Raw genomic sequence first — 21,035 nt, 5'->3', positions numbered from 1 at the left:
ATATGTACCATATTTTCTTTAACTAGTCTATCATTGATGGGCATTTGGATTGATTCCTTGTCTTTGCTATTGTGAATTGTGCTGCAATGAACATAGTGTGCATGTATCTTTATAAGAGAATGATTTGTATTCCTTTGGATATATACCCAGTAAGATTGCTGGGTCATATGGTATTTCTGGTTTGTGTTCTAGGTCTTTGAGGAATCACCACACTGTCTTCCACAATGGTTGAACTAATTTACACTCCTACCCACTGTTCTTTTTAGATAAAAATTCTTTCTAATGCATTTTAAAGTGACTTTTGACTTTATATAGCCCATTTTGCTATTATCTGTGCAGACACATTGTTGTGCATATTTTTAATATTTTAAAACATTTTCCAGGCTCTTGATGAAATCCTTGAGAATCAGAAACCTACATTACATAAACTTGCAGAAGAAACAAAGGCTCTGGAGAAAAATGTTCATCCTGATGTAGAAAAATTATATAAACAAGAATTTGATGATGTGCAAGGAAAGTGGAACAAGCTAAAGGTCTTGGTTTCCAAAGATCTACATCTGCTTGAAGAAATTACTCTCAAACTCAGAGCTTTTGAGGTAAATCCAGAGGCCACTGGGAGTTTAAGTTTATTACAGAGTAAATAGTAATTATCTTGTAAGATTCACATATTTATTATTTGAATATTTTACATTCTTTCTAGACCCACATTTATTATGTATTTAAGTTGGGACTTATCAAAGATGTACTTTTAATGTGCTGGAGAGCACATTTATTTCCTTTTGCCTGGAAGCAAAGTCAAAAGTAGAGTAAAGTGGACCTTGAAGTTAAGAGAAAATAGCTTAAAAATGGTCAGAATAATGTTTCAGGCATGGAGGGTCTGTGTGAAATACAGACTGTTGATTAGATTATAGTGGTAACTTGATTGGGGTGGTAGAAATAGCCCAAGTAGTAGTAAATTGCTGAGTACTTGAAACTACTTTTTGTAGGTTTTTGACATTTGAAGTCAAAAGTCAGAGAGAGTGGGAAGGCAAATAGTTCCAGGGACATGAAAATGCAGAAGCAGGATCCTTCACTACACCTGAAAATGTCAACAGATGCAGCAGTGATAAAGTTTAAGAGGAAGGGATAAATGTGAGGACATATAAGGAGAGAGTCAATGTCAATAGAAGTCAGTGTCAGATAGGACAGGTTGGATTTTAACATTCTGCCCGTAAGAAAAATGGAGAAGCAGAGTTTCCAGGTCACCTGGTATTTTAATAGGAAAGCTCTAGGTGGAGAATGAACCAATGACACTCTCTCCCTGCAAGGCTTCCTATCCTCCCAGTGACTCCTTACCTTGGTCTTTTTTTTTTTTTTTTTTTTCCCCATCAGTCAGGGATCTTTGTCTTTTTGAAATTTCTTATTCACTGATGTATACCAAGATGTACTCTTAATGAGAGCAATGCCTGGCACAGAGAAGGCATCCAATCAATATTTTTCAGTGAATGAAATGAAATTAGCAATAGGAGATTTAGATTTAGTTATATCTCTATATATTTATATACTGAGAGAGAGAGATTCCCTTGGAAGCTAAATCCAAATATGTGTAGCTATATCTCTCTCTATATAGATCCAAATATAGAGCTATATCTCTCTCTCTGTATATAGACATATGTATGTATGTATACGTATATGTATGTATGTATATGTCTCTATATATAGATGTATATGTATGTGTGTATACATGTATATACGTCTATATATAGAGAGAATCTAAATCCAAATCTATATATATGTTTAGATGTAGATCCAAATATATGTAGATATATATGTTGTATCTACATATATTTGGATCTATATCTAAATATTATATCTACATATATTTGGATCTACATGTAAATATATATAGATTTGGATTTAGATGCTAAGCAAATTTGCAGAAGGAATGTTGCCCCCAAAAAAGTGCAAAGATTGAAAGTGAAGACAAAATTAATGAAAATGTATGTTTTGAAAATCAAAGTCAGAGAACACGTGGTAGAAGAGGAGCTGGAAGACCTCACAGATTAGTGTGGAAGGGATCCAGCCAGATTCCCTGAGTGGTCACCACTGAATTTGGAGGAGCGTTCTTTGACTTAGGAACTAATGGGTAGTTCCAATGAATGATCAGCAGAAGACACTGATGGAGGGGTTGTGTGTATGTGTGGGTAGCTGTGTGTGATTGTAGTGACAGGAGGTAGTTTTTCTCTAGGTGTAACCTGCAGTTCTTGATGAGGATCTCATTCAAATAAACCAGTAATTAGGGAGAGAAATGTGTTTTGTGTGGCTTAGTATTTTTGACTCATTTACTTATTTATTTTTTTAAGATGGAATTTTACTCTGTTGCCCCACGCTGGAGTGCCATGGTGCGATCTTGGCTCACTACAACCTCAGCCTCCCGGGTTCAAGCAATTCTCCTGCCTCAGCCTCCCGAGTAACTGGGACTACAGGCACATGCCACTACACCTGGCTAAAGTTTTATTTTTAGTAGAGACGGGGTTTCACCATGTTGGCCAGGCTGGTCTCAAACTCCTGACCTCAGGTGATCTGCCCTCCTCAGCCTCCCAAAATGCTGGGATTACAGACATGAGCCACCGCGCCTGGCCCATTATGCTTTGTGATGGTCTCACTTCTCATCGTGTATTATCAGTTGTAATTGTTTCCAGCTTTCAAAATGAGCATTGACCTTTTCTATAATTCTAAAGTTTTTGGTTATGGTCCCAGCATTGGATTATCAGTGATTCTCAACTGGGGTGATTTTACCTTCCAGAGGATACTTGTAAATTTCTGGAGACATTTCTGCTGTCGGAACTCTGGGAAAAGGCTTCCAGTGGGTAGAGACCAGGGATGCAGCTAAACATCCCACCATGCACAGGACAGCCTCCCACCAAAATAATCATCTGGTCCCAAATGTCAGTAGTGCCAACGTTTAGCAATGCCGCTTAAACATTTCCCATCTTTTCAAAAGATCATCCCTTTGTTTTCAGATTTAAGTCCCAAGTGTCAATGGAGATTAACCTCAGGGTTAGTCTTCTGCCTCTTAAAAGTGTATCTTAGGGTTAGCTAAATGTATGCTAATATTTCAATATGGAGCTTAATGAGAATAAATATTCTCCCAAAACACAAAAGAGTCCTGTGGTTATAGTAATCCAGCTTTAGGCTTTGGTAGGTTGTTGCTATTGATGTAGCAAATCCAGGCATGAAAAGTGGTCACTTGGAGTGTGTGCTAAATATTTATTTCCATTAAAAATATCCAACATAAACTATATGCGTCTGGATATTTAAGTGTTTGTTGTTACAATAGCAGATTTGTAATGTCCGGTTATTTTTTTATTTGCTTCTTGTGTACTAACTGCAAGATTATAGTTAAGGAATACAGTGTCTGTATTTCTTAATTGTATAACTCTTTCATTGAAATACATGTTTTATTTAAATTCATAAGAAAACTCCTTTTTTTTGCTTTACAGGAATTGCTGGTTACTTAACTACTCATGATTTACTTGGGAAAACTTTAAGCTCCAGCCCTCAAATTATTAGATAATTATAATAAATATTTACTTGCTGATTATCATTGTTTTCCCTTTTTCAATGACCTGATAGATAATTTTTTAGGCATTTAATTATTTTTGTCTTTAAGGCATGAAGCACAGTAGGTTTTAGATTCAATGCCAATTCATAATAATGTTTTATAGGAATAAAATAGTTGGCTTGTTTATTTTTAAAATGCATTTTTCATATATGAGTAGCATTTGAAGCCTACACATTGGGAAGAAATTGAATAACACAGAAATACTTACAGCGAACATTTAGAGTTCCTATTCTTCCCCAATACCATTTTCTTTCCTGGGGGCAGCTAATATTAACAGTGGATCCTTGTACATTGAAATTGGACAAGAAAAATGGACAAATATTGCTAATTCTTATAATTTTTCCCCACATTATGGAAACAAATGATATTGGAACTCTGTGAGGTACATTTAAATCTATAGTCCAGATAGAGTTCGGAAGTGAATCCCACTACTTAATAACATCTTTCATTGATACAGCACATTTAAACTTTGAAGGTGTTTTCGTGGCTATGTGCTTGCTTTTTTCTGCTATCCTTCAATGTTTGTAAGTGGCTGTTAGTTGTGTGCAAATTTTAGTTTTCTGTTATTTGTTGGCATCATAGTGTTTTTCCTCTTTTGCCTGCATTTCCTTTGTCTCCACGGCTAGTTCCTTTTGTGCATGTAGCGATTGGACCTACATATTCTTACTCATTGTGTCATGCCCAAATACATTCTTAAATTATTTTTATTTGTGCCATGCCAAAGCAATAACCTCCATCCCGGTACTTACGAGGTAAAATATTCATTGTTACTTTTATAAACTACTGTACCCCTTCCAGGTGACAAAACATTTGAAAATACATGAAATAGGTATTTCTTTTTTCCATTATTGATTTTACTGACTGGATTTTCCTGTGAATCATAGGGATAAAATATTATAAAATCCTAAGAGGCTGCTTATAGATCTCTCCTCACCAGCAGTAATATCTTTGGAATTAGGGGCTGCAAGATATTTCATATTACATATTTCCTTTTCCTATTCAAGAGCTTCTGCCGTGTGTATAACTGGGAAATCATGAAAGATGCCCCCAAGGCACACACCAAACTGTCTTCTATTTTCCAGCGCTCCTGTCTTTTCAGGCTCCTCCTCCAACCCCTTCCTTCTGGGTTCAGGCTCTCCTGCAATTTCTTGCCCTGACAATTTCATTACCCTTTAAATCCGACCCCCACTTCCTGTCTCTTCTCTCTAGAATTCATCTTTCACACCAATACAAGAGGTGTACTTCTGAAAGGATCTGGTTGTCTTCACTATTAATACAAGTTAATACAAAGTGCCATTAATACAAAATGTCCCTTTCTTGCCCTGAAGCCCTCCCTGCATCTCCACTGTGAGCTGAATGGGGAGAATACAGTGGATCACCAAAGACCACCCTAGACTATAGCCTTTCTCTGGAAATGTCACATACTTGCTAGGAATTCACATCCTCCTCCTCCTCTCTGCTCATCTGTCTTCAGCCCAGCTCATCACTACACCCACAGCTAGATAATCATTCCCTCCTCTGTGATTCAACTGCGTGTCATTTACACCTTCACGACCCATCTCAGGCCGTCTTTTATTATGGTGAGAAGTGTGTGTCTCTCCTCCCACGAGGCATGAGCTCTTTGAGGGTTGGCTCCCCGTCAGGCATAGAGCAAGTTAGCAGATGTGAATGTAATTGATGTGTCGGGCCTCTCTAGTGAGAGTGGATTGATACAGTCTAAATGCCTGGTTATCCTAAGTGGCAGGACACCTGTGTAGTCATGCCTCTTCCTTCGATTGTTGAACAGTCAAAGGCACACATGAATGGACTTGCTCTGACCCGGAATCTGGAAGCGGGGGTGCTGGAGCTCCAACAGGCAGAACCAGGTTTTAAAAGTACTTTGGAAAGCATTTTAGGGTAAAAATGCAATACTTTCTAAGAGTAATATTAGTACAGATGATTTAACCCTGTTTAGGTAATATATAATTGATTTCTCATAAGGGTTTTTTTTTTTTTTCTTACTTGTGAACACATTTTACTTTACTGAAGGGAATATTCATATATTCCCTACCTTAGATTTAAGGACTTTATTAGTTTTTGATAAATAAGTGTAGTAGCAATGTCATTGTTTGTCTTCCCTACTAAGTGAGAGAGCACATTTTCAAGGTTGTGATTTTGAGGTTATTGAATATTATAAAGTGAAACAAAATAGGAACCTTGCTACCTTAAATTACTGTTTTAATTCTGGCTTCACAGTATTTTTTTTTTTTTTTTTTTTTCTGGTCTATGTCTTAAAAAGCTGTGGACATTCCAACAGATGGGGGAGGAGCAAAAAAAATTCCAAGAATTTAGCTGTAATCAAGTCTCTGGAGGTAGTTGTGTACCTTGGAATCTTACTGTCTTAAATCCAGATTTACCAAGCTTTAAATTACCTCCATCCTTAGCTGACAGGATTGCGGGTGGGAGACGATGTGAGTTAGGATCAAAGGAATTGTTTTAATGACCTTGCAGTTCCTTTTCTGTGATCCCATAGCAGGGTGTTGCCCAGGTGAAATGCTTAGAAATCATTGCTTTTGAGCAGTGGTGGTCCGTGTAGACTTTGACCCTTCCAAACTAGAATATTTGATATTTTGATTTTCAAAAAATACTGTATTAGTAATTTTATATTCATTTGAATATTTGTGAGTAAAAACAGGAATGAGAAATGGCTGCCCCAGATTAGTACTTAGTTTATTTTTTTTTGCATGTGAAATAATGACATTTGCTTTAGAAATTTACTAGCAGTTTTTATATTTTGTTTTGGTTTATAAGAACTGAAGTCCCTTAAAGAAGTGTGTGTGTTGGCCGGGCGCGGTGGCTCAAGCCTGTAATCCCAGCACTTTGGGAGGCCGAGACGAGCGGATCACGAGGTCAGGAGATCGAGACCATCCTGGCTAATGCGGTGAACCCCCCCGTCTCTACTAAGAAATACAAAAAAATTAGCCAGGTGTGGTGGCGGGCGCCTGTAGTCCCAGCTACTCGGGAGGCTGAGGCAGGAGAATGGCGTGAACTTGCAATGAGTTCACGCCAGGAGGCGGAGCTTGCAATGAGCCGAGATCGCGCCACTGCACTCCAGCCTGGGCCACTGACTGAGTGAGACTCCGTCTCAAAAAAAAAAAAAAGAAAAAAAAAAAGTGTGTGTGTGTTCTGTAAGCAGATGGAGGTGAAGAAAAAAAATCATCATTATTGTAGATTAGAAGCCTTTAAGTGCATCAGCTGAGTAATTTTTAAATGGACAGAGAAACACTATTTTCATGTGAGCTGTTCCACGATCTTTGTAACCAACCTCTTTGCTGTGGAATTGTCTTAAAGATGAACTGCCTTTTGGTATGTTTGAAAAGCACAGGAAACATCTGCTACAGGTTGACTGTGACAATATTTTGCTCAGGGAAAGAGGAGATAGGATAGGGAGAATGGAAGGCAGAGCAGAGCTCCCTGTCTCCTGCCTTCACCCTCACAGCCTTGATCTTCGGGACTTATAACCCTTCCCGCGCCGTGTGCCACGAGGTGGAAACGCCCAGTGAATCTGCAGCTGCCAAGCACTTCTGAAGGGTGGGCCTTTCCTTCTGTACCGATTCCTTCCCATGAGCTGTATTTGGCCAGGTCTGGCCAGATATATAAGCAGTAGCGGTTTGAAACAGTTACAGGATAGAACAAGCATTAATGTTGGCAGCAATTAAAAAGGTGAAATCTATGCTTACGCAAACACGTGCTCATCTTGTCCGTTCATTCCTGTGGTTCCTCTGATGGGACATAAACACCAAAACTTGGATGTGGTAACTCTTATGGTCTTAATCTTGGTAATAATAAAGGAGTTAGTTTTGTAGATCTTAGTATAATAATCGCTACCATTTCGTGCATTCTTCTATGTGGGAATCTCTGTTTTTCAGAACAACCAGACAAGATAGTTGTTATGATTCTAATTTTACAGATGAGTTACTAAGGGTCAAAGAAAAATTAGTTTCTCAAAGCCCCATGGCTAGGCAGGTGTTGAGCTTGGTAGTCAGACCTTAGAATTTCTTTATTTGGGCACACTGTCTCTTTTAGAACACAGCATGGTCAGAATTACATGCAGGATTTTTAGTAGTGAAAATATTACAGTGTGTACAGATTCCCTTCTTTTCCTTTCCTCACTGTTGGGATGATCCATTGGCCTACATGGCTTGTCTGTCTGTTGCTTTTCTCTTTCTTTTTTCTCACGTCGAAGTTTAAGAAGGAGAGAAGGAACAGATACATGTGAAATGTGTGTTCCCTCATGGGTCTGTGTGTGTTAGAGAGAGTGTGGGAAGGAGGGAGGAAGGAAGGAAGGCAATCAAGTCCATAAAACTTCCTCATATGCCAGTGACTGGAGTAGTTAAGGCCATTTTCTCAAGTCAAAGCCGATTGTGGTTAAAACCTCCTTGAAATATAATGCTTCCATATACACTTTGAAAATTTTTGGCTGAGGAGACCATCAGTTTTCCTTATTCAAAGTACAGTTAATGAATTTCCCAGTTATATAGCAGTAATGCATTTTTAAATTTTATTTTATTTTTTATTTATTTTTTGCGACAGAGTCTTGCTCTGTTGCCCAGGCTTGAGTGCAGTGGCGTGATCTCGGCTTACTGCAAGCTGCGCCTTCCAGGTTCACGCCATTCTCCTGCCTCAGCCTCCCAAGTAGCTGGGACTACAGGCGCCGCCACCATGCCTGGCTCATTTTTTTTTGTATTTTTAGTCAAGGTGGTGTTTCACCATGTTAGCCAGGATGGTCTCGATCTCCTGACCTCGTGATCTGCCTGCCTCAGCCTCCCAAAGTGCTGGGATTACAGGCATGAGCCACCATGCCTGGCCCCAGTAATGCATTCTTTAACAGTGCAGAATGGAGATTAGCAGTGCAGGAATCTGTGGTGACAAGTTAAGCGAGAATTTTTAAAGTCGTATTTTATGAACTCTATGAATGTCTTCACACTTTCTCTCTTTTTGCACTTCTGTCTTTTTTTGGATGCCCCACTCTACCCGCTCTGAGCATGTCTTCCCAAGATGCCTTCTATGCTAAGATCTTGAAATGCTGGAGCAAACACAGAAATGACCTGTAACCAACTGAAAATATATAAGGGTAGCATGTACCTATGGAATCATGTCAGACAGACTGGAGAAGAGAAGAGGAAGCAGCTTGGGGAAAGTGTGCAATGGGACTGAAATGGCTTTCAAAACTGTGCCAAGAATGAACTAGATGCAGAAGTGCTTAAACAGGATGGTGTAATATTAATGGAGGACACACAGAGAAACCTAGCTGGATAAGCACTTTTTACTTGCCATCTTCATCAGAGAATGGCCTTCAAAACTAGAAAGTATGGAATAGTCATTACTGAGAGTGCTTTAGAGCCTGAACTAAGGACCACAGGCAAAAGCACTCAGAGTTCCTCCAGATGCATAAATCTGCATCCCAAGTGGAATTTTTACCCATGATCTCAGGGTCAGTCATGTCATAAACTTGTGAGAAATTACCAGAAAAATGGAGATGGAGAAATGTCCTAATTAAGAGGACACATTAGTTTTTAGAAGCTGAAGCTATAAAGTAAGTTTGATGTCAGTTCCTAGCCAAACTGTAAGATAAATAACTGACTAGAGATCTTATATGTGCTTAGGAAAGAATGTGGTGGTCACCAGGAATCAACAGGGATACCACTAATAGGCCTTGTCCAGACTCATTTCCTTTAAGTACTACTTTTGTTTTCTTTTTCTTTTTCTTTTTCTTTTTTTTTTTTTTTTGAGGAGGAAGACTAGATTATTGGATGCATAGGATGATAACATCTCACATTTGGAGATGCTCTCTCATTTAGTTCAAATAATGCTCACAAATGAACATTCTTGGCAAGTCTTGATTTCACCAAAGTGTTTGAGATAATCTCTCATAACCTTGTATAAAGTAGTTAGATCTTTGTGATCAATTAAAACATTATAAGGATCAGAATAGGTGGTTCTGGGTGGCATATTTTCAGGACATTAAAAAACTGATGTAGATTCCAGAGCATGTTGATCAGAGTAGTGAGCAATACCTAGATGTCATGTCCTGCAGACATCATGGAAGGAATTGGGAACATGTCATCAGCAGAAGACTGGAGAAAAACATGGCAGTTGCCCACCTATGGAAAGAAATGACTTTGGTATTAGAGCTCAAAAGCTCAAATTATATCTACTTATTTGCATTCTCTTTTTATTTTTCTTTTTTGGGGGGTGGGGAGGGGCAGAGTCTTGCTCTGTTGCCAGGCTGGCGTGCAGTGGTGTGATCTTGGCTCACTGCAACCTCTGCCTCCCAGGTTCAAGCAATTCTCCTGCTTCAGCCCCCTGAGTAGCTGGGATTACAGGCGCCCCACCATGCCCAGCTAATTTTTGTGTTTTTAGTAGAGATGGGGTTTTACCTTGTTGTCCAGGATGGTCTCAATCTCTTGACCTCGTGATCCATGGCCTGGGTCTCCCAAAGTGTTAGGATTACAGGCGTGAGCTACTATGCCTGACCCTTATTTGCATTCTTTAAGGCCCAGTTCCAATGTTACCTTCTCTCTAAAGCCTCTTTCTCTTTGCAAAATGTTTGTTTTCACATTTGTCTTTGAACCCTTATCACCATACACAGTAACTAGATTATGTATACAGTAGCTGCTTAATAAATGTTGGATGAAAGACTGGAGCAGAGCAGTGACTGTCCTGAGTTCTCAGATAAAAAGGCATCCTACGGCAGAAATGAGAGCCGTCTATTGTTTCCCTCCACCGTGCTATTTGTTCATTCCTGCTCTGAGTTACTAACTTTAAAGAAAAATTGTTCTAAATTATATCAGAGAAAAATATTTTATAGCTGATTAAACTTAGAAATGCATTTTTTCCCTGTAATTTGCATTTTAAATCATACCTATTGTTTGCATTTAAGCAAAAAGAGCTAGTGTTTGGAAATTTTTAGAATGGTTACTAGCCTGTCGTCTCTTGAGGATTTTAGTCAAGAATGAAGAAAGTAATCATTTTCAAAGTTGGAAGCCTTAAAAAAAGAAATAAACTAAGTGAAAATGATACCATCGGAGCTTTTAAAAGTTGCCTTTGTTCCAGTGGCGGTAGATCTTGAGATGTAGTAGACTGAACGTCATGGAGTAATATCCCTCTCCGTTATCGTGTTCGATTTAGGCTGATTCAACAGTCATTGAGAAGTGGATGGATGGCGTGAAAGACTTCTTAATGAAACAGCAGGCTGCCCGAGGAAACGACGCGGATCTACAGAGGCAGTTAGACCAGTGCTCTGTGAGTTTTGCTGATCTGGGGAATTTGTCATAAATAATGTTTTGTTCTTTTTCTATGTTTTTCGCTGCTATTATTAAAATTGTGAGAATATAACATAGCATTAAATCTAGATAAAATATCTTTCATCATAAAGCTTTTATGACTTTATAGCTAATAAAAGAATGAAAGATTCTTCATGTTTTTACTTCTGGCCATGGTTATAGAATTTTGAGAGGTTATAGAATAGAGAACAAGAACAATTTTAGTTCATTAGAAGTCATTGTATATTGCATTTCTTGTGCCACATGGTGAGGATTAAAAAAAAAATGTAACAAATGAATTTGAGAAGTGTCTGTTCATCAAATTCATTTGTTAAGTATGTTTTTCTTAAATCCTCACCATGTGGCACAAGAAAAGCAATATACAATGACTCCACGTTGTGCACATGTACCCTAGAACTTAAAGTATAAAGAAAAAACAACCCCCCCCCAAAAAAATGAATTTGCTAGTAATAGTGCATGCAGTTTATATTTGGTTAAATCATTAGGCTTCTCTACATTAATTAAAAGACTGTTGCCTGCTGAGAGTCAAGTATTTCTGATCTAATTTGTCAGATGGCTATATCAAGCACCCAGGTGAAATGAGTTTCTTATGGCACAATATTTCTTAAGTAGTTAGAAGTAATGACTCTTAAGCAGTCTGCTTCTATAATATTTGCAGGGAGATAAGCAGACAAACTATAATTATGGCATCCACTTATATAGTAATGAACTCAACATGCATCTTTTGTGTGTTTAGGCATTTGTTAATGAAATAGAAACAATTGAATCATCTCTGAAAAACATGAAGGAAATAGAGACTAATCTTCGAAGTGGTCCCGTTGCTGGAATAAAAACTTGGGTGCAGACAAGACTAAGTGACTACCAAACCCAACTGGAGAAACTTAGCAAGGAGGTGAGTTTCTCAACGTTGCTATCTGTGGTTTTCAAGAGATGTAGACCGTAGCTGCTCTTAACTGACTAAATGTATTATGACCCATCCAGTTTGAAAAACAATGGTCTAAAATAACTCCAGCGTGGGTAGCGAGCTGGAGCAAAAAAAGGACATCATTTTTTGAATTAAGAGAGGGTGCTGATTGTGCAGTTTGGCTCAGGGCTTACCCATTCTTGTCTTAAACCTGTCTTGAAACACATTTATGACACTTGCTTTACCCCTAAAACATTTGAGTGTGACCATTTATTTACTTAGCAAATATTTCTTAATCAGTTGCCAACTGTCAAGCATCATTCTAGGCACTGCAGGTACAGCATTGAACAAGGAAGAAGAAACTCCTCTTAAGGAGCTTACATTCTAGTGAGGCAGATGGATAACAAATAATATCATGGAGGAGTAGCAAGGAGTTAGGGCTAGGTGGGTTATTTCAAATAGGAAGGTCAGGGAAGGACTTTCTGAGATGGGGACATTTGAATAAAGAACTGAGTAAAGTAAGAGATTAACCTTGTAAGGTTCAGATAAGAACATTCAGGCATGGAGAATAGCAAGTTTTAAAACTCTGTGGTGGGAATGAACTTTGTCTATTTAATAGAGAATGAAGGCAGTGTAGAGAGGAGTTAGTGAGTTGGAGAATAGGAATATTGGAGGTTAGAGGTAGGCAGAGGATGGATTAGCTATGGCCTTGGAGGAAAGGACTTGGGATTTATTTCAAGTATGATATTACACAGAAAGGAATTTGAAGGGTTTGAACAGGGAAGTGACATGTGATATAGATCTTTCAAGGTCACTCTGGCTTTTTGTTTTGTTTCCATTTTTTAGCAACACTATCTTGCTCTGTCACCCAGGCTGGAGTGCAGTGGCAGGATCCTTGCTTACTACAGGCTTGAACTCCTGGGCTCAAGCAATCCTCCTGCCTCCTGGGTAGCTGGGACTATAGGTTTTCACCACCATGCCTAGATAATTTTATAAATACTTTTGAGCCAGATGCAGTGGTGCATGCTTGTAATCCCAGTACTTTGGGAGGCTGAGGTGGGTGGATTGCCTGAGCTCAGGAGTTTGAGACCAGCTTGGGCAACATGACAAAACCTTATCTCTATAAAAATTACAAAAATTAGCCGGGCATGGTGGTATGTGCCTATAGTCCCAGCTACTTAGGAGGCTAAGGTGGGAGGGTGGCTTGAGCCCAGGGGATGGAAGTTACAGTGAGCTGAGATTGCACCACTGCACTCCAGCCTGGGCGAAAGAGCCAGACCCTGTCTAAAAAAAAAAAAAAATTGTACAGATGGGGTTCTGGCTCAATGCTTTGGGACGCTGAGGCAAGAGGATGGCTTGAAGTCAGCAGTTTGAGACCAGATGCCAGTCTGGTCAGATGCTGCTGACTTCAAACCATCCTCCTGCCTCAGCCTCCCAAAGCATGGAGATCACAGGCATGGGCCACTGCACTCGGCCTTTCTCTGGTTTTCATGTGAGTAGTTTGCTCGGGGAAGGCAAGAATGAAAATAGAAAGAATCCTTATAAGGTTACTACAATCTTGGAGAGAGAGGATGGCCCCATGTACTAGAGAGGCTAGAGAAGTAGTGATGGAGGGCATGAGAAATACTAGGTTTGAAAATAAAGAAGAGACCTAAGGAAAGAATTGGATGTGTGATAGGAGAAAAAGTGAACGGTCAAGCATGACTCAGAATTTTTGCAAAGCTTCCACTTTGTGTGAATTGTGGTGTCATTTACTGCAATAACAAAGGAGAAGCTTTTGTGGGTGTAGGTGAAATGATGACTACCATTCTGGAAGGGTTAAATTTGATGCTAGAAGCTAAGGAGGAAAAATCAGTAACAGGGAATGTGGGGTCCCAGATGCTAGGTGGAGAAAACTTCACAGTGCCTAATGCTGAGGATTGCAGGGGCCAATCAAAACAGAAAATCAAGCTTTAAATTTGATAAGAAGGAGGCATTTAATAACCTTGAGTAAGTAGGGTCAGTGATCTGGTGGGAAAAATAATCATAGTGGAGAGTGTCAAGGAGGGTATGGGAACTGAGGAACTGGGACACCAAGCATAACCAACTTTGAGGAATTTCTCTTCAGGGGAGCAGATAAATGGGTGGGTACTGGTGATGGGAATCCAAAGAGGTGGTTTTGTTATTTTTTATAATGAGAGATATTAAATGAGAGATATTAATGAGAGGACCTCTCATTTAGAAAAAAAAGATGGTGCAGAAAGAGACTGAGATAGGAGAATTTCTCAAGTGAAGTCTGTGATTATGTAAGGGTGAGATCCACAATCTAAGTGAAGATGTTGCTAGAGATATGGTTTCTCCATGGTAATGGAAGGGAGGAAATGATATGGAACAGTAGAACTGGGAGGTATTCTGTCTCGATTGCTTTGATTTTTATTAGTGGAATAATAGTGAGGCTATATATAGCTGAAGTGAATGACAAAGCAGTGAAAAATAGAAGTCAATGTGAAATATAGGCATACCCCACAGTCATGTGGATAGTACATATTTCTTAATAAAATGCTTTTGGCTAATGTTTGTATCAGAAAAATTTATATTTGCATAACTGAATATTTTGCTTTGTTTTTGTTGTTTTACCCAACTAACTTATTTTGAACACGTTCAAATGTAAGGAAAAGTTAAAAGAATGATAAAAGGAGCAGCTGTATATCCATCCATTCAGAGACTCGCTAATGTTTTATCACCTTTGCTTTCTCTCTCTCTGCCCTTCTCTTTACACACACACACACACACACACACACACACACACACACACCCTTTTTTGGGTACTTTTGAACAGGAAATTGAAAACGTCATGACACTTCAGCCCTAAATACTCTAGCATGATTCTCCAAGCATGAAGGTATTCTTCTGCAAAATCACAATACCATGATCACACTTAAGAAACTAATAATGTTGTACTCTCATCTCTTATCGTAGCTGAATTCAAATTTTTCTCAATATGCTGTAATCTGATGGCATGTGCCTTAAGGAACTGGGGTTTTTGAGGAAATAAATAGAGAATGGTTTGGAAGTGACAGTGAGGATCAAGGAAGGTGATAATTAGAAGTTTGTATCTTTATCGATCTATCCATCCATCCTTCCATCCATCCATCCATCCATCCATCCATCCATCCACCCACATAAATATGACAACAAAGAATTCATTGTGAATTGTTGATTCAAAATACAGGAATAAATATATGGGAAATTTAAAGTGTCCTTAGGAAGGAGGTGTGAAAATTATCTAGAGCATTTCCAGACTGTTGCATTGCATTGACTAGTACAAATGTTGAAGTAGTTTTGGACAAACACAATTTTGTCAAATTTTCATTTTGCGAAAAGAACAGGCATATAAAACAAATCAACAACAAAGATAGTTTATTTTGTCTATTATATTCGTGATACCCTGTAAAACAGGAACATTTAAATGCCAAAAAATAGAAAGTATATATTCTCAGGATAATTAAAGATAATTTTGAGGGTGTTTTGTTGTTGTTGTGGTAGTGTCTTTATTTTCTTCATTTGTGTTTGGATCTGTGAAAATTATATTGCTGACTAGTGTTCAAAAAGTACACATACAGAGAATTTTCTGGAAGTGGGGCCCAAGAATCTTTCTCTCTCTCTCTTTGTCTTTCTGTGTGTGTGCATGTATTTTAATGAAAAGCTTACCAGGTTAACCTGATGATCAGCCAGGCTTGGGAATGGGATTGTGAGTGTTGCTGGCACCAGTTCCTTGGTTACCCCGTGGGGACAGTGTAAGAAAAGCTCTTGTTTGGTCCTGTCTATTTTTATGCCAGAGATCCTATTTGGAGAGAGGGACTGGAGCCTCTATCTCTTGCTTAACTTTAACTTCCGTGAGAACCATCCAGTTCCTGTGCTGGCCTTTGGTTACTATCAGCCTAGCAGCCAAGCAGGCCCTGGCAGTGTGGCCACTACTGCAGCATTTAATTTGAGCATAAGGCTGAACTTGTCACGTAGGGGTTGGACTGTGACTGCAGAACGATGCCTTCTCTCACAGTAGAAGTCAGTTTGTTGTTATGGGGAGGAGTGCTCTGAAAATATTTCTTGACTTCTCTGAAATTTTTAACTAAGTTACTGAATCAGAATCAGACAACTATTTATTTTTTACTGTAACTTTTTTGTGTCTGTGTGGCATATACAAATATAGTAGATATCAAAACCAAAATTTTACAGAGCAGTGTTTTATGACATCTTTAATAGCAGCCTATCCCTCGCTGCATTTTAAAAGTGAAATCTTAATGGGAAGTGCAGTTAAAAAGAAGAAAATGGACATTTTGGTTGCTTCTAGGCTTTTTTTTTTTTTTTTGTTCCCCGGGTTGGAGTACAGTGGTGTGATCTCGGCTCACTGCAACCTCTGCCTCCCAGGTTCAGACAATTCTCCTGCCTCCACCTCCTGGGACTACAGGCATGTGCCACCATGCCTGGTTAATTTTTGTATTTTTAGTAGAGATGGGGTTTTGCCATGTTGGCCATGCTGATCTCAAACTCCTAACCTCAGGTGATCCCCCTGCCTTGGCCTCCCAAAGTGCTGCAGTGACAGGCGTGAGCCACCAAACCTGACCGGCTTCTAGGTTTTTTGTTTTTCCTTTTTTTTTTTTCATTATAAACAGTGCTACATTAAACTTACTTCATATATGTGCTTTTACTGTTATAGATTCCTACATCTGGGATTACAGTCAACAGTTATGCGTTTTCGAAATTATAATAGATATTTCGAGATAAGAGTATTATCCAATTGTGGTGTAGAATTCCAGTCATAAGATTATTTTCATTATTGCTTATATTCCACAGCATTAGCACGAAGTGTATGACATTTTATCTGAATTTTAAAGCATGCAATTTGTTGTGGAAAGTTATCACGTGCCTTTAAATATGAAGAGCTAAAACTTGATATTGAACACATTAACATTTGTTTATTTGGGGGAATGGTTTTTCCTTTGTAGATCGCTACTCAAAAAAGTAGGTTGTCTGAAAGTCAAGAAAAAGCTGCGAACCTAAAGAAAGACTTGGCAGAGATGCAGGAATGGATGACCCAGGCTGAGGAAGAATACCTGGAGCGGGATTTTGAGTACAAGTCACCAGAAGAGCTTGAGAGTGCTGTGGAAGAGATGAAGGTGAGGCGGGGACAACCAGTGCCAACAGACTTCATGCCTCCCTCCTCCCTTTAAAACCAGCCCATCAATTGTCTCTCCAACTGTCAAGCACTGTGTGCACATAGCATCTTTCACAGTAGGTTTTTGAATTAAAAAAGTGTAACAGAGTAGCTGCTCTGATTTTAGCAGGGGAAGGAAGCCAGGAGTCCGCATGTATGGCTTGGCCCATGAGTTGAGTCCATGAGGGCCTGTGAGACAGGCTCTTAAGTTAGACTTCTGGGAGGCTACAGAGAATGATTTAAAACCCTATGGTAGTGGGCGTGAGGAAGAATGATCATTTTTTTAAATTGGGGTAAATACATATAACATTGGCCATTTTAATTTTTAAGTGCACAATCCAGTGGCATTAATTGCATTCATCACTATTTCCAAAAATTTTCACGAAGAATTATTCTTTGCAAGGGGAACAAAAGAGACCTCCCAAGTTGTCTGAGGTTTGTTATTATTTTCCTTGTACTGATCTTCCAGGTAATACTTATGGCACATATGAACACCGACGTTTCATTAGAGCAGGTAGGAGTAGCGGTAGGAATGCATCAAGGGAGTTCTTATTAGTTGGATTCACTGGATACATTTCCTGTAAATTTGTACTCCTATGTTGATAGTCTTGAACACTCTTTTTTTATATATAATAAAAGAACTGGGCATCATTCCCAAATTTCTAACACAGCTTCAACTGTCCTTGAGTGTTCAAGCCAAAGGAGATTGTGTTTTCAAAGCTTTTTTCCCCTATAAGCTTAAGCAACACAGTGACTGTTTTACCTCAAAGTTAACTTGCCTAGAAGTGTAACTAAAGCAAAAATCTCTGTGCAGAGTTTTTTTCAAAAAAGGGATTATGTGACATTCATACATTATTATACATGAATCAAAGTGAATATGACAGGAGACTTGTTGTAAGTGCAGCTCTTTTTGAAAGATTTAAAAATACTCAGTACATAGGTATTTTAAAATAGGCTACCATGTTAAGAATTGTCTCATTTATTATCTTTCTTTACACTATTGGCATTGTAGTTCTTTGGATTTTAAAAGTTGCTATAGATGAGATTTGAGAAAAATGATATTTAAATATTTGATTGGGCAACATTTTATTTATTTTTATTCTTTCAAACAGCCATTAAGACTTACAAAACCACTACACCTAATTACTTTCCCCCAAAGTAAGGAAGTTCAAAACCATTAAATAGTAGAGAAAAGTAAAGGGGAAAGTGAAAGACTATTTTATTTTTATTTATTGCCATTAAAAATAATGGCATAAACCGCAATTACGTTTGCACCAACCTAATAGGTTGATTTTCCTGAATGTCAGATTGTTTATCTTGAGCACTGAGAAACAGCTATTTCTGGATCAGATCATCTCAGTCTAACTTTATCATTGAAATGCTATTAATTAGCAGAAGGATACATGTACCTGTGTTCTAGAATTTTTTAAAAAGTTTAAATTATTTAGAGAACCTTTAAAGATACTTCTACCATAGTGTACCTCAATTTTTGTGAAAATGTATTTATCGCAGTGTAATCTGCTCAGCCCTCCAGTGATAATCAAAATTCACTCACTTAAATTCTGATCTTGGACCCAGACTTTGAAAATGCTTCATGTCAGTAAACATAATTGGGATAACTTATGTTAACACTGCTGTTATGAAATGAAAACATTTGTGGGGGCTGAGTACATTGGATGCATGAGTGAAATTTTAGAGTTAGCATTCTTATTTCAAAAACACTCACTGGGCTGGGTGCAGTGGCTCACGCCTGTAATCCCAGCACTTTGGGAGTCCGAGGTGGGTGGATCACCTGAGGTCAGGAGTTTGAGACCAGCCCGGCCAACATGGTGAAGCCTCGTCTCTACTAAAAATATGAAAATTAGGTAGGCGTAGTGGTGGGCGCCTGTAATCCCAGCTACTCGGGAGGCTGAAGCAGGAGAATTTCTTGAACCGGGAGGCAGAGGTTGCAGTGAGCAAGACTCCATCTCAAAAACAAAAGCAAAACCCCACAAAGAACCATTCACTGTTACCTATATAATGTAGTGTTTTGATAGTTAGAATCATCCAGATGTTTTAACTTTGGTTTAATTCTTAAAAAAAAAAAAAAAGAAAAGAAAAGAAATTGGTTACTGAGAAAGGGAGACGTTTTTCAAGTTCATCCATCCTTTCTTGGAACAGAGGGCAAAAGAGGATGTGTTGCAGAAGGAGGTGAGAGTGAAGATTCTCAAGGACAACATCAAGTTATTAGCTGCCAAGATGCCCTCTGGTGGCCAGGAGTTGACGTCTGAGCTGAATGTTGTGCTGGAGAATTACCAACTTCTTTGTAACAGAATTCGAGGAAAGTGCCACACACTAGAGGTACATTATTATTATTTTTCAGTGATGTATTTCTGAGATCCAAACTCTGTAATGTTTTGGCCATTTTCAAATCTTGGAGAAAACTTCACTTTTCTTTCAAATTCTGGATCATAAAGGAAAAATAGTTCTTGGGAAATAATTTGATAAAAATGAAAGAGGGGTTAAAAATAGAGACCAAAATCTGTCCCTAATTATCAGAAGGTTCTTGGGCAAGTCATTTTATATCTTCAAATTTTACTTTATTTATATGTGCAATCCAGGTTTTCATGTAGCAGATGATCTGTAGGGCCTGTTCCAGTCCAAAAACTGCAGAGCACATTGCAAGCCTCTCTTTTGTTTTGTTTTGTCTTGTCTGGTTGAGTACACAGAGAGGAATTATTTTCTTTTGAGTGGTATTAAAGTTCGAGAGTCATCTGAAGGAAAAACAGTACTTAAATATGTGACTCTTTTACTGGGCCTTAGATAAAATACCTTTTTTTTTTCTTCCTGGCCATTACATGTAAAATGTAGATGATTCTATGAAATTTTTTTAAACTAACAGTAAGATTTTGCTTGTTTGTTTTTATAGTAGTATGATTGTTATTGCTTGTTGGAAGATTTAAGAAGGCTTTCAATTTACAACAGTTTAATTTACATTCAATTTAATGTAAAACAAATATTTGTATTGTGGTAAATCCTGAAATGGTAAAAAAATGGCAACTGCAATATTTAACCTAAATTCATTCATTACTTTGATCATTCATTCATTTGTAAATTCATTCATTGCTTGTTCTAAACCAATTTTGTGCTAAAATAAATATGTATCATTGAGGCAAGTTAGTAAGAAAGCTACTGGTTTTGGGATCCATCTGCTTCTTGGGAGTGATCTTCTTTGAGTCATCTTTGCTTTCCCATTAGAAAAGAGGTCATGCTTGCAACTGAGCAGATTTTTGGTCTGCTTTTTGCTTGTAGAAATAGGGGAATAGAAACCCTTTTCTTTTATTCTAATTCAGTGGTTGGCGAATTATGGCTGAGGATTTTGTTTTGTTTTGTTTGAGACAAGGTCTTGCTCTGTCACCTGTGCTGGAGTGCAGTGGTGTGATCACAGCTCATTGTAACCTCAAGTGACTCTCCTGTCCCCGCTTCCTGAGTAGCTATGACTACAGCTTTGCAACGCCACACCTGGCTAATTATTTTTTAATGTTTTCATAGAGATGGGGGTCTTGCTATGTTGCCCAAGCTGGTGTTGAACTCTTGGGTTCAAGCCATCCTCCTGCCTTGGCCTACCAAAGTGCTGGGATTATAGGCATGAGCCACTGCATCTGGACTGGCTGAGGGATTAAATCTAACTTGTAGGTTGGTTTTTGGATACCTGGTTAACTAAGAGTAGTGTATACATTTCTCAAGGGTTGTACAACACATAACCCCCTCCAAGAAGAATCTGTGATGGGAACCAAATGTGTCCCCCAAATCTAAAATATTTACTGTCTGGCCCTTTGTAGAAAAATGTACTGCCCCCGATCTGGTAAGCATACTTCATATGGAGTGTGGACCAGCAGGTGCCTTCACTCATTTATGTAGACCAGCAGATGCCTTCACTCATTTAGTACATTCAAGACGACCAGCCCAGGAGGCATCCAGCTGAATTCTTTCTCCTAAACTTACCACTCAAATAAGTTCCTCTTATAA

The 21,035-nt window shown here is 38.6% G+C and overlaps 1 protein-coding gene across 1 annotated transcript in view; it reads left to right on the top strand.

Annotated features, from left to right (window-relative positions):
• The window catches only part of UTRN (utrophin), a 512,939-nt gene that overhangs the window by 175,168 nt on the left and 316,736 nt on the right, over positions 1–21,035 (top strand). Inside the window, exons 23-27 of the mRNA XM_011997130.1 lie at positions 384–596; positions 10,775–10,888; positions 11,666–11,821; positions 16,819–16,989; positions 19,188–19,367. Of these exons, the coding sequence (XP_011852520.1) occupies positions 384–596; positions 10,775–10,888; positions 11,666–11,821; positions 16,819–16,989; positions 19,188–19,367 (834 nt within the window). The remainder of the gene's footprint in view (positions 1–383; positions 597–10,774; positions 10,889–11,665; positions 11,822–16,818; positions 16,990–19,187; positions 19,368–21,035) is intronic.

Source organism: Mandrillus leucophaeus, unplaced genomic scaffold, assembly GCF_000951045.1.
Source record: "Mandrillus leucophaeus isolate KB7577 unplaced genomic scaffold, Mleu.le_1.0 Scaffold531, whole genome shotgun sequence".
In the NCBI taxonomy this organism is placed as follows: Eukaryota; Metazoa; Chordata; class Mammalia; order Primates; family Cercopithecidae; genus Mandrillus; species Mandrillus leucophaeus.
The sequence above is the reverse complement of the archived record's forward strand: the minus strand, read 5'-3'. Positions and strand labels throughout refer to the sequence as shown.